The 13,583-nt window shown below is 34.3% G+C and overlaps 1 protein-coding gene across 3 annotated transcripts in view; it reads right to left on the minus strand.

The window, feature by feature from the left end:
* Positions 1-2,121: 2,121 nt before the first annotated feature.
* The window catches only part of LOC122418019 (myosin-VIIa-like), a 28,582-nt gene continuing 17,120 nt past the window's right edge, over positions 2,122-13,583 (minus strand). Inside the window, exons 17-27 of one of the 3 annotated variants that reach the window (XM_043431999.1) lie at positions 12,417-12,978; positions 11,700-11,904; positions 11,406-11,582; positions 10,372-10,616; positions 10,099-10,268; positions 9,066-9,265; positions 7,468-7,845; positions 5,262-5,591; positions 4,262-4,683; positions 3,985-4,082; positions 2,122-3,366 (exon numbers count right to left, since the gene is read on the minus strand). In XM_043431999.1, coding sequence (XP_043287934.1) covers positions 2,990-3,366; positions 3,985-4,082; positions 4,262-4,683; positions 5,262-5,591; positions 7,468-7,845; positions 9,066-9,265; positions 10,099-10,268; positions 10,372-10,616; positions 11,406-11,582; positions 11,700-11,904; positions 12,417-12,978 — 3,164 coding nt within the window. In that variant the 3' untranslated portion in view covers positions 2,122-2,989. Of the gene's footprint in view, positions 3,388-3,984; positions 4,083-4,261; positions 4,684-5,261; positions 5,629-7,467; positions 7,846-9,065; positions 9,266-10,098; positions 10,269-10,371; positions 10,617-11,405; positions 11,583-11,699; positions 11,905-12,416; positions 12,979-13,583 lie in introns of those variants that run through there. The other 2 variants (XM_043431998.1, XM_043432000.1) reach the window with 2 other exon arrangements.

Raw genomic sequence — 13,583 nt, forward strand, 5'->3', positions numbered from 1 at the left:
AGTTCGTAAAAGAAGGTAGAGAAAATACATTATTTCCTTGTATAAAAAAAAATGCTGCAAATTAAAATTTGCAAATTGCTTCCTCAAGATGGTCACGATGCACGATGCTCAAAGCTTCCTCTATGAGGAAGCAAAAATGAAAAATATAACACTTCATAGAGTAAGCTTTGAGCATCGTGCATCTTGAGCACCGTGCATCTTGACCATCTTGAGGAAAAAATTTGCAAATTTTAATTTGCAGCATTTTTAACATTTGAGAATTCTTTTTTAAAACATATCTAATTGGGAAAATTAGTTATTCATAACTCAAGTCTCTGTTGGAGCACGGCCTTCATAAGCTGTGTGTTAAATTTCGAAATTTCATCGATTATTTATTGTCATAACTAGTCGATGATGTGCTCAAAAATTTTGTAGGTATTTTCCTGTGCACTTTAACTATGAAGTAAAAAAACATCACGTTTGTATCTAATAATGAAGTTTACGATAGGTCAACCTTAATTTGTCCGCGATCTCATTGACTTGTTTCGGCAGAATAAACACTTGTCAAAAACCAAAATCCTATGAATTATTTTCTCATGAACAAAAATTCAAATGTGGCGCCGCTTCATTATTTTTTTCCACCTATATTTATCTTTGAACTGTTGTAAAAGTACAATATTTTCCTATCACTGAAAACGGAATTTTGTTGATCCAACAGAATTCATTTGGTCAAGATTTGTATTGTTGATTCAATCTTTGCATTATTAGGAGTTCTTCTGCCGCAATTAAGGTGTACAGATCTTTGGATGTATATCTTGCAAAAAGGGCTCAAAAAAAAAAAAACAATTTTGTTCCTATAAACTATCGATATTTGGTTAATTTCTCAAGATATTTAATCAGCTAATTAAGCTTGTGTAACGCCAAATATTTCGATTTAAATTATTCCGATTATTGAAACAACAAAAGGATTGTTCCTTACGAAAAAATATTTTGTTATGTAGACATTGTAGACAGTGATATTTCTTAGAAATCAAAAAAATGTTTAGTCATTTTGATTTCGCTGCAAGCAATATGGATTTGATTCCGATAACGAATTTTGAGTTGATCAATATTTCGAGTCATTCAGATCAACTGACTTTGAAGTTTCGATGTTTGTGCGGTATCGTTAGGTGAGTACGGAACATCTTTCGATATGTTTGCTGAATCGTTGGGTGAATTGGGAGCACTTTTGATGTGTGGGCGATATCGTTGGATCGGTTTGGAACACCTCGATGTATGAGTGGTACCGTTGGATGGATCTGAAACATCTTCCTTATTTCGTCTTTTGATTTTTTTACCTCCCCTCTATGTTTTTTTTTTCAGATTCAAAAAGAAAATTTTTACTTTCCCCCTTCCTAAAATTGATCGTGGTCAAAAATGTAAAAAAAAAACTTCTTTTTTATTTTTTTTTCGAAAAAGGTCATGCGCCAACATAATATTGCTTGTTATCATGTTTCTCATGAATCAAGAACGTATAAAAATAAACAATCAGCCCGATTATAGGTGGAGGCTCCACTTCTGCATAATTACCACATAATTAAAGAAAAAATGGTAATTAATCCAATCGAAAGTAACAATTGTCGGTGCGATTTCAGTTCTGTTTTATTTGGACCTTGGGTGTATTATTATATAGTAGTAGAAAGGAGATTAGCGTTCGAATAATGGAGAACGAGTCGGAGCCTAAGCTCGAGGGGCTCTTCTTAAAGGGACTCTTTGCCGGAAAGAGAATTCACGAGGAGAGGAAAGGATGAAGGAAGATCGTATATATGGTCCGGGTGCTTTCCCATGGATACGAGCGGTTAATTACTCGCCGAAAACGCCTACGTCTCGGCACAGAGCACCGTAACGACTTCCCCTTATTTGTCAAGAGGCGCAAACACCCATTTTCCCTCGACTCTCCCCGGCCACCTCCGCTAAGAAACTCTCAAAGTCAGCTCTAAGGACACGAGAGATAGAGACCCTGAGAAACTTGCACCATAAACCACCCCCGAACGCCATTTTAGTACTTGCCCAAAAGCTTCTTGAGGATAAATTCCTCCCGATAAAACACAACCTCCTTTCAACCCCCAACATTTCATACTTCGCACGTTCAAAATCCTCTCATAACTATTTATTTTCTTGTCATTTCATTCATGATTCAAATTATTACAAATTTTTTTTATTCATATTGTATCATCGCTTTTTATCGATTGAAGTTTCGATTTCTATTTCAATATTATTGATTTTTGTCTTTCGTCGTCTACGTGTTTGCGCGTAGTTTTTCTAGGAGCGGATTTGTTTTCCTACTAATCAACTACAGAAGAATGATTATGTTTTCATTTTTGTTAATTGTGATATTTTTTTTCTTGAAGTTCCGGCTACGTAACTTACCGTATTTCTGAGATCAAACTTTGAAATTATTTCAGTGTTGATCGAATTATTCAAAGCAAACAAGGGTTTAGATGACACGCGTTGAACCGAATGCAGTTTGATTGAAGTTTACGCAGTTTGATTGAAGAGATTTTCCACGTAAACAAAAAGCAAACATTCCATTTTGTTTTATTATTTAATAGTTCCAATCAAGAATCTAATATTTAGGTCATCAATTACAGAGTTTCAGAATTTTTTATTCTATTCCAATTGAAAAAACGCTTATGAACAAATTTTATTCAATTTGAATTTTGTAGTTGATTCTTTTTTCGATTTAGGAGAATTATGCATATTTAACTAATGTTAATAGTTATGGATCAGATTTCATCTTTTTGGGTCTAGCTTTCAGACTCAAAAGTGAAGATGTTTTAGACCCATTTTATCAAGTTGAAAAAAATTATTCAAATTGAAAAAATCAACAAATTTCATTCGATCGAAAGTTTTTTTTTCTCATACTATTAGGCTCTTTCGAAAGTTATATTTCGAAATTTTTGATGAATTATTTCGAACTATTTTTTGATTTTATTTGCCTCAATTTATTTTCAAAGGTGTTCGAGATTTTTCAAATTTGAAGAATCGACGAATCCCCTTGTACAGTGCCACGAAGATAGTTGATGTACGATGATATAAGATCGTCCATTTTGTAGCCCAATGCAGTCTCGCAAAGAATTTTTTGGCCTTTCATGAAGTTGCCAATCGTCATATGAAAGTACGTATTCCCTGACGACCAGTTGGACAACTCCGTGAAACTCCACATCGCCAAAATTTCTTTCGTTTGAGAGTCTATCGCGCTCACCCCGTTCTTATTTATCGCCAATAACATGAACTCCGGAAAGCTCGATTCCGTCGATTGTCTAACTTCGAAAAACGCCGAACCGAAAGTCGGCCATTGATACAAGTGCTGCAGGAATTGGAGTTTCGATTCGGACTCGCTCTTACCTGTGAAATAAAGAATATCATCTGAAATAAACAGGGAAAAATACAATTTTATTTCCGGCCTTAGATGGTAATCGAACTTATTTTTCGACATTAGAATTTCGGAGGTCAGTGTTTAAATAGTTTTTGTCATTAATACGAACATATTTTCATTGTTCATTACAAAAAAAATGGAATGCAATTTCCTACAATTACATTTTTTAATTTTCTACGTTCTCAAATTCACTCTGAAACATATTCACGATTATGAAGCAAACTGCAATCTTGTAAATCATGTATTCCATTTTAATTTTCATGAATTTACTCCATTTTTCTAGTTCCAACTGTTTGTACGTGCGAGAACAGAAGGCGGAAGAAAACGATTGAAATAAATCTTGAAAAATTGACTAAATAAAATAGAAAGAAAAGAGTAAAAAAAAAAACAGTGAAATAATAAACTGTTGAAAACATTATTCAAATACGATACTTTTGATGACATTTTCGGTTTTAATATTTATTCACAAAATGTCTGGTGTCGATCAATTATGAAAACTGAATCGTTGAAATCTGAAATTTTATTAGCATGTCATGCAACTTCATTAAAAAGTCGAGGAAAGCTCTCGGTCGATGCGGCTTACGTACCCGAATGTTGGTTATAGGCCGCAGTGATTTGCCTCTTCCAGTCACTGCCGCTCAAAATATGCACCAAATCAGTCGGCACATACTCTCGGATTTGGTTTCTACGAAACGAAAATGTTGGATAAAATAATGATTAAAAAATCGAGTAGAACCCCTGAAGGATTGGAGCAGATGCCAAAAAATAAATAATTGAACTGATAAGAAAGTTAACGAACATTCTTAGTAAAAATAAAAAAAAAAATATTCGAGAAAAAAAACCAGAATACTCAATTGTTCTTACGGTATTTCGGCCAACTCGTTTTTACTTTCGCCATATTTGCTCCGGTAAATGAGGGCTGCGAGTTTAATGGCTTCTGGTTTACTGCAGCGATGATACCCTCGCAAGTATTTGGGTAATTCTTGATGGAAGTAAAATATTTCATCAGCGTTTGGATCACGTCCTGGATATGAATTGACCCACAACTTTTTCATGAAAAATATTTGATATCGAACGTTCAATGTTTCCGTCAATTTTGCCATCGGTCTCGATTGTTTCGCCCATTGCATCAACTCGTGCACGAAATCGAAAAAGTAGTATTCGTGAGGAACCGAAAATACTTTATCGATTATTTTTACGAAAAGACTGAAACCGTCGCTGCTCTTTAGATGCATTCTCGCTGATATTTCCTCACAGAGGTCGCTCGCTCGCGTGGCGGACGTAATCTTCAAAATTGAAATGAATAACAACAATTGTAAAATATGAACTTACTGAAAATTGATAAAGTTGATGGAGAAGCAAGAAAATCGTTCACCAGAATTGTCAGAATTCCGATTTTCGATTTATTTTTCCTCGCTTTTAAAACAACTGCTGTCAATAATTTTTGCAAGGACATTCATTTAAGTGTAAAAATAAGCTATAAATTCAATTATCAATGATCGATCGAAAAAAAACACAAAAAATTTAACAAAAAAACGTATCCCAAAATTTAATTTAATCTTGTATCGATTTTTGATTGAATTAGCAACATTTTTATCACAAAAATAAATGAAATTTAGAGCTTAGCTAATTGTTAAAATAAACAAAAAATGTTAAAAGTTGAAATTTTGATATTTCCAAAACTCCTGAATATTTAAGAAAACATCAGTTTTCCAAAGTGAAAGAATCAAAAAATTACCACTAGAATAAGAAAAAAAATGATTTTGAAAAAATTTGAATCATAGTAAAAATAGTGTTCCTAATATTGAAATAAATAAACTTTTCAATTATGATTAAATGGCGGACATCTATTGTGGAAAATTACCTCAAAAGCCTCGTCAGTATCGTTAGGGAAATAAATTTTGTGGAATATCTGCATGCTCTTGAATCGTATAGCTTCGACCTCGAGTATGTAGGGCGAATATTTGCGATTGCCCCATTTGGTTGTTTTGCCAAGTCTCACAAGACAATCGTTTGCTATTGGGCTTTTCGCAGACTCAAGGAACTTCACAACCTCTTTCTGTACACTTTTGCCACAGCTCATTATTCCCGTAGCAAGCCACATCAATTCCCAACCCCGTTCTTCGCTCAAACGTATTCTGTTTTCGGTCAGTTGCCGAATTAATTGACAATAAATTTCGTCCCGGAGTATAGCCTGCGGGTGAACAATTTTTTTCTGAATCTCGTTCGAACTGGAACAATTGTTTCGCTTGCTCGAGTTTTTTTTTTCATTTTATAATTATTGAAGAAATATGTGTTACAGGGAAAAAATCGATTCAGTATTTTTCTGAACGCTTGTTTTCAGCTTTTAACAATTTCTTTCTCATCCAACAGATTTTAAATATGTAATAGAATTGAATAACTAATCGAGAATTTTTAAATGTCGTGGAATTATTTATTGGATGTATCAAAATAGGATTCGCAACATTCTGAAGAAAAATAATCCATATTCAAAATATACAAAGCACGAAATATTAATATGAAACATTATAATCCAATGAACCTTGATCAATAAAAAAGATCCTATTTTTGAGGGTTCTTCTGTCCCGAAGGAATGCAATTAAAAAATTTTTAAATTAATAAAATCTTAGAAAATTCCAATAATTAGTTTAAATTATACAGTTGATACTCAACCGCGCATTTCGATAAGTCGTACAAAAATTGATGAAAATAGACTCGTCCAGCTAGATTTCTTTGATATTATAGTCAAATTTCTATTTTGAACCTTTTTCATTGTCAGAGTAATTATCGTAACTAGTTCGTATATAGTAATGGTATTCAAACATCGACGCAAAAATACTCAAAAAAGTGAGAGAAAATGAATATTGTCACAAGGAAGAATTCGAACGAAATGACAAATAAAAATTTCGATTAAACGATATTCGTTAAAAATCACCAATAAAAAATACGGTAATTATGTAGTTTGATTACTTTTCCGAAAATCAACGAAAGAAATTTTTTTTTAGCATGGACGGCTTCGATTAGTTACCATTGATGATATTTCGTCGGGGGAGGCTAACATTTTCCATAAAAACCATGTGTTTGAGGTTTTGAAGTTATTGGAAAAATATGATGAAATATGGTATATTTGAATATTTTTGAGTTCACAACACGACAGAGCGCGCGCGCGCACACACACACACACACACACACACACACACACACACACACACACACACACACACACACACACACACACACACACACACACACACACACACACACACACACACACACACACACACACACACACACACACACACACACACACACACACACACACACACACACACACACACACACACACACACACACACACACACACACACGCACGCACGCACGCACACACGCACGCACGCACACACACACATATACACACACACGTACACACACACGCACGCACGCACGCACACACACACATATACACACACACGTACACACACACGCACGCACGCACGCACACACACATCAAAGGTATTCTAAACCCGCCCAGCAATACCACACAAGCATCAAAAATGCTCTGAATACACCTACCGATTTCGCATAAACATCGCATATGTATATCCGGAACAACTTTTGATGCGTGTGCGAAATCGTCGTATTGGTTCAGAAAACTTTCGATGTGTGGGTGTGGTTTCGCTGGGCGGGTTTAGAGCAACTTTGGGGTGTGTGTGTGTGTGTGTGTCCACCTGTCCTAATGTGAACTCCTAAATAGCCTGATATACGCCAAATCCCCGCATTTTTCCAACAACTTCAAAACTCCATAACTCATGGTTTTTATGGAAAATGTTAGCCTCCCCCGACGAAATATCACTTACTATAGTCCAATCGATAACTTCGAGAAGAAGAAAAAAAAATTCCATTGATTTTCGGAAAAGTAATCAAACTACATAATTACCAAAAATACTGATCTTTTTAAATCCAATAGCATAACAATTGAAAAAGTAAAATCAAGAATATAAATTGAATTAGAACGCGGTAAAAATTGAAATCAAAACAAAAATAGAATCAAAAAGAATGTATTTTCTTACGTGCTCGAGGGCTGGTTTAAAAATGAGGTCGGTATATTCGGTGGCAAGTTTCTGTCTGTTACTCGGTAGATCCCCCATGTACTTGAGTATGCTCGAGAAAATGCCTACAGCCTGTTGAGCAAGGTCATTCTCGAGTTCGCAGATTTTCGCAAGATGAGGAGCTTTTACCGGGGTTCTGGTGTGTTTCCACAATTTTTCGGGCACCGTTCGTTTCGCTGCTGATATACTCGAACCTCGTGATAACGTCACATTGAAACTGGGTCGGAAGTTATCCTCTGCGAATTTTCGCAATGTGTGGACATGTGACGTTTCGGTGTTTCGGAGATTTTGACGTTTTTCCAAATGCTTCTGAGCCGTGTGATCGGTTTTGAAGAAATTCTAGACATTTTTTTAATAGTTAATACTTTTCCCTCCTTAGAATAATTACTCACAATTAGTCGAATATTAAAAATATTAAAAATCATAGGCATATTTGTTGAAAACTGAAGAGATTTTGTTGAATTAAAAACTACTTTGAACCATCGAAGACGCCCATTTTTTTTATCAAAACGAAAAAATGTGTGGTTAATCTTAAAGATTTAGCACGCACTCAAACTTGGAAAACTTTCAGATTCATGCAAAACTTGCATTTATTTAAAAAAAAAAGTGGCATTTTTCTGAAGTGCCTTTTTTGAATAAGTGATAGATGAAAAAATAAATTCCTGATATCTTGCGTTGTCATAATTTGAATGACAAATTTCGTTCCTTAACTTGATAATTAAATAAAGAAAAATTCATAACTATCTAAAGATAATGGGTACAGTTTATTTATTATGAAACAAACTATCGTATTTTCGTCCAATTTTTTTTTTCAATAAAATGTGGTTTCGTTTCAGTTTTAAATCAATACTCGTTCAATTCGAAGACGAATTTATTTTCTTTTAATTTTTCTTGTAAAGTACCAATAGGCCAGAAATGAAGCTCTAAAATCATCGAATTTTGACTAAAGTACTATCATATAATCGCGAGTGCTATCACACACGGAATGGCCTCCTGATGTTAAGTTAATAGTTTTGGACGTTAAATTCGTAATTTTTTTTTTCTTTACGAATTAGTGAAAAAACGTACTTTTTTTTTGGTTTTCCGCTTATAAAACGAAAACCAATCGATTTATAATAAAGGGAACAATTTAAAGAAAACATGAAATAATGGGGGTTTTCAAAAATTTGTATCGTCACTATTTTAAAAAAACGTTATTGTTTTCTTCAATTTTCTCCAATTGATTGAGTCGGTTCAAGGCTCATTCTCTTCGCATTTTTGTTCTTTATATTTCGTCTTTTGGTTGCTCGTCTATAGCTCCATTGGTTTTCGTTTTACAAACGGAAAAACAAAAAAGTACGTTTTTTCACTAATTCATACAGAAAAAAAAATAAATTACGAATCTCATGTCCAAAACTATAAACTTAAGGTTAGGGGACCATTCTATGTATGATGGTAATCGCAGTTATCGGATAGTACTTTTGTAAAAATAAAAACCCTTTGTTTTCTGGTCTACAAGAAAAAGATTGAGTTCGACGGCATTTCTAAGCTTCATCTATTTACAATAAATTTATACTTACAATTAGGGATTGCGACGGCTTCGCAATAGTAGGCAAAAGATAAACGCATTCAGTTGGAAATTCGCCTTTAACCCCATTGCATTCCCCATGTCCCCAGATTAAATTGACAAGACGATTGCCCAAGTAGTTTGGTGACAACTTAATCAAATCCCCGCGTCTCAGAGGCAAGTAAGATTGAGTCTCGCCGATTTCAGGAACCACTAAATGCAATTGTTTTTAAAGTGTCTTCACATATTTTGTCACATTTATTCGATTATATATTTTTTTTCATTGCAATATCGACAATTCGAAAGACAAATTGATGGAGGGATGACGTCACTGTAACGGTTCGAAAAATTTATTTTCTTTATACTGTCCGTTTTCTTTTGCACGCATACAAATTCAATTATCGCATTGAGGTCAAGCTTCATTATTCAAATTTTAACATTAATTTGTGATAATAAAAAAATATAGGCAACGAAATATTGAAAAATATTCTCGTAAAAAGGACTATTTTGGGTAGGGCCCCAATGAAAACTCGGAAATCAGTTTTTTTTGTTAATCTCTATGAACGGAGCATCGAAACTTTCACTTGGCCGAGCTTGAATTTTAAAAATAATTTCAGTCTTTTTTCATAAAATTTTCTGTTTATAATTGTGTTTTCCATTATTCAGAAAAAACCTCAGAAAAAAACAGAAAAGCGAAAAAATAATGAAATTCTGTTTTGATCATCATTATTTCGTTCAACCAGATGAAAGGCTACGTCCATCGATCGCTAGATACATAGAGATATCACACTTTTTAATCTTGATCAGCAAATAAGGCATAGGACAATAATAGAGAAGATTTCGTTTGTCATTCTATGAAAACTCTGAATCGCGAATATTCAAATGTTTCCCAATGGGAATTTTCGGCTTGTCACGATGGCGTTTTCCCTTGAAATTATTATTATATTAAAAACTTTAACAAACTAATATTGAGCTGGTTCGAATTTGTAGAATTAATATGAACAACCAATTAGTAATTTGAAAAAAAAAACAATAAAGTATTTTACCCCCATTCATGTAGTCTTGAGTAGCGACAGCGTAGCATGATCTTTCCTTCAAGCCATCAATCAAAAGATTCACTAAGTATGCGAGATCTTCGGCGTCTGGGCTTTGAAAAACATACTCTTCAAGTTGTACCGTAGTAATCATCAAATTTCCCATCAATGCATTATTGAATCTATCAAAATAAAAAAAAAAATCGAATTAGACAAAATCATTTTCAATATAGTTGAAAATATTTTTCAATAAATTTTCTTTTATGATATTGAATAGATTGTCACCTTTGGAATGTGACCTCGATGATCTCGGGGAAGGATAATTCCATGAGCATTCGTTCCTGATCGTCCACCAAATAAATTCCTGTCCAATTGACTGCTACGATTACATTGTCAACCGGAAGAGCCGGACCGGAAATTCTGGTAGCCTCGTAAAATCTCGAAAATAATATCGGCCACGTAATCTTGGCGAATTGCACTATGTCTTCCTTCGCTTTTGACACGGATGCTGACTCGATCACGTTGATGTTCTACGGATTATTTATTTATTTATTCAAGGTAATTTTCATGGTGATGCTTTGTATAATAACATTCCATGATTCCGCGGACGCATTCAAGACTCTACCAAGAATTAATTACTGAATAATTATTAAAAAGATTTGCTATTGCACATTTGATGGGATCTCAACGTTCTGCAGTTTTTGTGCTCGTTTCATTACAAAAATATAACGTGAATGAAATTATAACAAAGTATGACGCGGCGAGTGAGACACAGAAAAGTATTCCTATATCTGTATAAATATCGATTAATAACCTGAACCCATCAGCAATCATCGGAAACTTTTATCCCAAGAAAATTAATGAAGAGTGAGCGCATGCAACCAACCAATTTGAATGAATCACCTTTTCCAACGCGTCAGCTCCTTTCAAAAGATATAAAAGTCGCTAGCGGAAGCGTTTCAAGTTTTTCAAATTACGAAAATTTGTTCAAAATATAATTTTGCAATGATGCATGAAGTTTGAATAGAATTCACCGTTTCGCGTTCGCAAAATTAAAAATTGAAATAAAACCGTAAAGATGAGGTCAAAGGTGGAAAATTCCTTGCACATTCTTACGCCATGAGTATGAAACATTTTTCAGATTTTTTCTTTTAAAACTATAATTCAGAAAGATTTCCGGACGGAAGTTCAAAAAGTTCTGAAAAATTTGTTCATATCACATCGTCAGGAAACCGCATAAACCAACTCAACAAAAGACATTTTAAAAGATAAAAAATCATTTTCATATTCTTTGACTCATTATTTCGTGCTATCACCACCTTCTTATAAGCTTCCAACGTAAGTTTTTCCCACTTTGGTAGTGCTTCTTCGGTCGCACCCTGGAGAAGGTGATTTGGTACATAGAGAGGCATAGCGCTTTTCAAATTGGCAGCAGTCAGACCTTTTTCATGCTCGATGTACAGTTGTTCGGCAATAAGCATAGCAATAGCACCTTCCTAAAAAAGAAAAATATATGAACGAAAATGATTGTTATCTTAATTAACAATTGCTTTCATTATGGTACGCCTAGTACACCATTTTGAGAAAATATAATGAGCGTTAAAATGACTCACGTTGTTGCATCTGTATTCACCATATTTTAGTCCCCGTGTCACTTGATGATAAATCAATTCAGTGGCGACTTTGTCTATTGCTGGATCGTGCCAAGGTGCGAATACTTCCTTCCTCAGGAAAAGCCTCCACGGTGCTGAACGTTCTGGTTGTCCTTGCTCTCTCGCGTATTGCTCGCACTGGGATATTGCGTCCATCACGTGGTCTCTAATCATTAGCAAATCTTCACGTTTTTTTTATGAATTTTACCTCGAAAATTCTTTGATTCCATAAAGTAATCAAAAACTCCATTTTTTTTCAATCAATTCTGTTTGTTTCTCACTATTTTGGTAGTAATTATGTTTTCGAAAAACGCTATAAAGTTTTCGGTTTTATTCTCAAATTTTGACAATTACCGGATGGGCGGAAACGCCCATGAAAGTTGCATAGCAATAACATTCAAGGGAATGACCTTAAGAGAGTTTTGGGAAAATTAAAATTCTATACTTCGACAATAACGTGAAGTGAATTATAAAAAGTATTTTATCTCTGAATTATGAATTTTTTCGTATTTCTTCCAAAAATGAATCAACTTCTGTTGATTCAATAATTTCACGATTCAGAAAATTCTTCTCGTTCGTCAGTTTGTACAATTAATTTAAAAAATGAATTGCAATGAAAACGAGGAAAAAATGATTAAGTCCATCGATCGATAACCGCGCGGCCGGAAAAAATCTTACCTTGCAGCTCCAAGAGACAAAACTTTGTCGTAAAGGGTGACGAACAAAGAAAATCCAAAAGTATCGACGAGTCCAATATTTTTGGCCAAAATAGCGACGATTTCCTGAGCTGTGCTCGCAGAATCAGCTTCGACAGTTTTTGTTTCGCCGTTCATAAAAGTGACCGCGAGAATAATTGGTTTTTTGCTTTTCGTCGCTTGCAATTCAATCCAACTCGGGGGTTGGCTTCTGGTACCATTTTTGTAAGTTCGTGTCAATCGGCGATCGCAATAAGGCGCATAACCTGGTGGCCCCGTTCTTATGAAAGCCCTCAAATAATTGATGAATCGCTCGCTTGGTGCAAAACAGCCCAAACAAAGTGACAGCAAAATCCATCCACGAGCGTGTGAAGCCTTCGAAGGATTGTTGGTCAATTGTTTTACTATTTGACAATAAATTTCATCCCGAAGCTCCGGCCTCAAGATACCATGACCAATCACGAAATGGAACTTTTCCAAATTCGTTCGACGTGTTTGCAACCAATATTCGTAAGTTTTGTTCATAAATTCGTCCTCAATTATTCCTAAAACATAAAAATGTTGAGATGCACATCTGTATGTGTTGCTGAATGTTTGAAAATATCGAACGAAATTTTCTATAAATAAACAAATCATTTTTTACGTTGTGGTAGATGCATGAATATATGATTTATTCGAAATTTATGATTTCTTTCATTTTTTAATTGTTGTCTTATGGTGTCATTTTTAGTGATTCAATTTTGAAGAATCATGCTCGTTCAAACATTTGAATCCATTTGAGTTAACCCTCTAAGTATTTGATAAAATAATATGAAAATTTTCATGCAATTCCGCATTCTGAAAAAATTATGTAAGACAAAGTTTGCGAACATTCGAAATTGCAGGCAAAATAAAATAACCGTTTAGCGCTACGTAAAAAACATTTTTCGACAGAACTATCCATCAGTTTAGTTGTTTGCATAACTATTTTGTTATAGGGGAGACTAGGGTAAATTGAAAAAGGTGGGCAAAGCGGAACACGCCCCCTCGAAAATTTAGAGAATTTTTTTGTCCATTGGAAATCTGTAAAATTTCGTTATTTGGCAGAGAACATGCTTCAAAAACTCAAAATTAAAAAAAAAAACTTTTTTTTTTAAATTGAATTTTTCTT

This window comes from Venturia canescens, chromosome 11, assembly GCF_019457755.1.
Source record: "Venturia canescens isolate UGA chromosome 11, ASM1945775v1, whole genome shotgun sequence".
Taxonomy (NCBI): Eukaryota; Metazoa; Arthropoda; class Insecta; order Hymenoptera; family Ichneumonidae; genus Venturia; species Venturia canescens.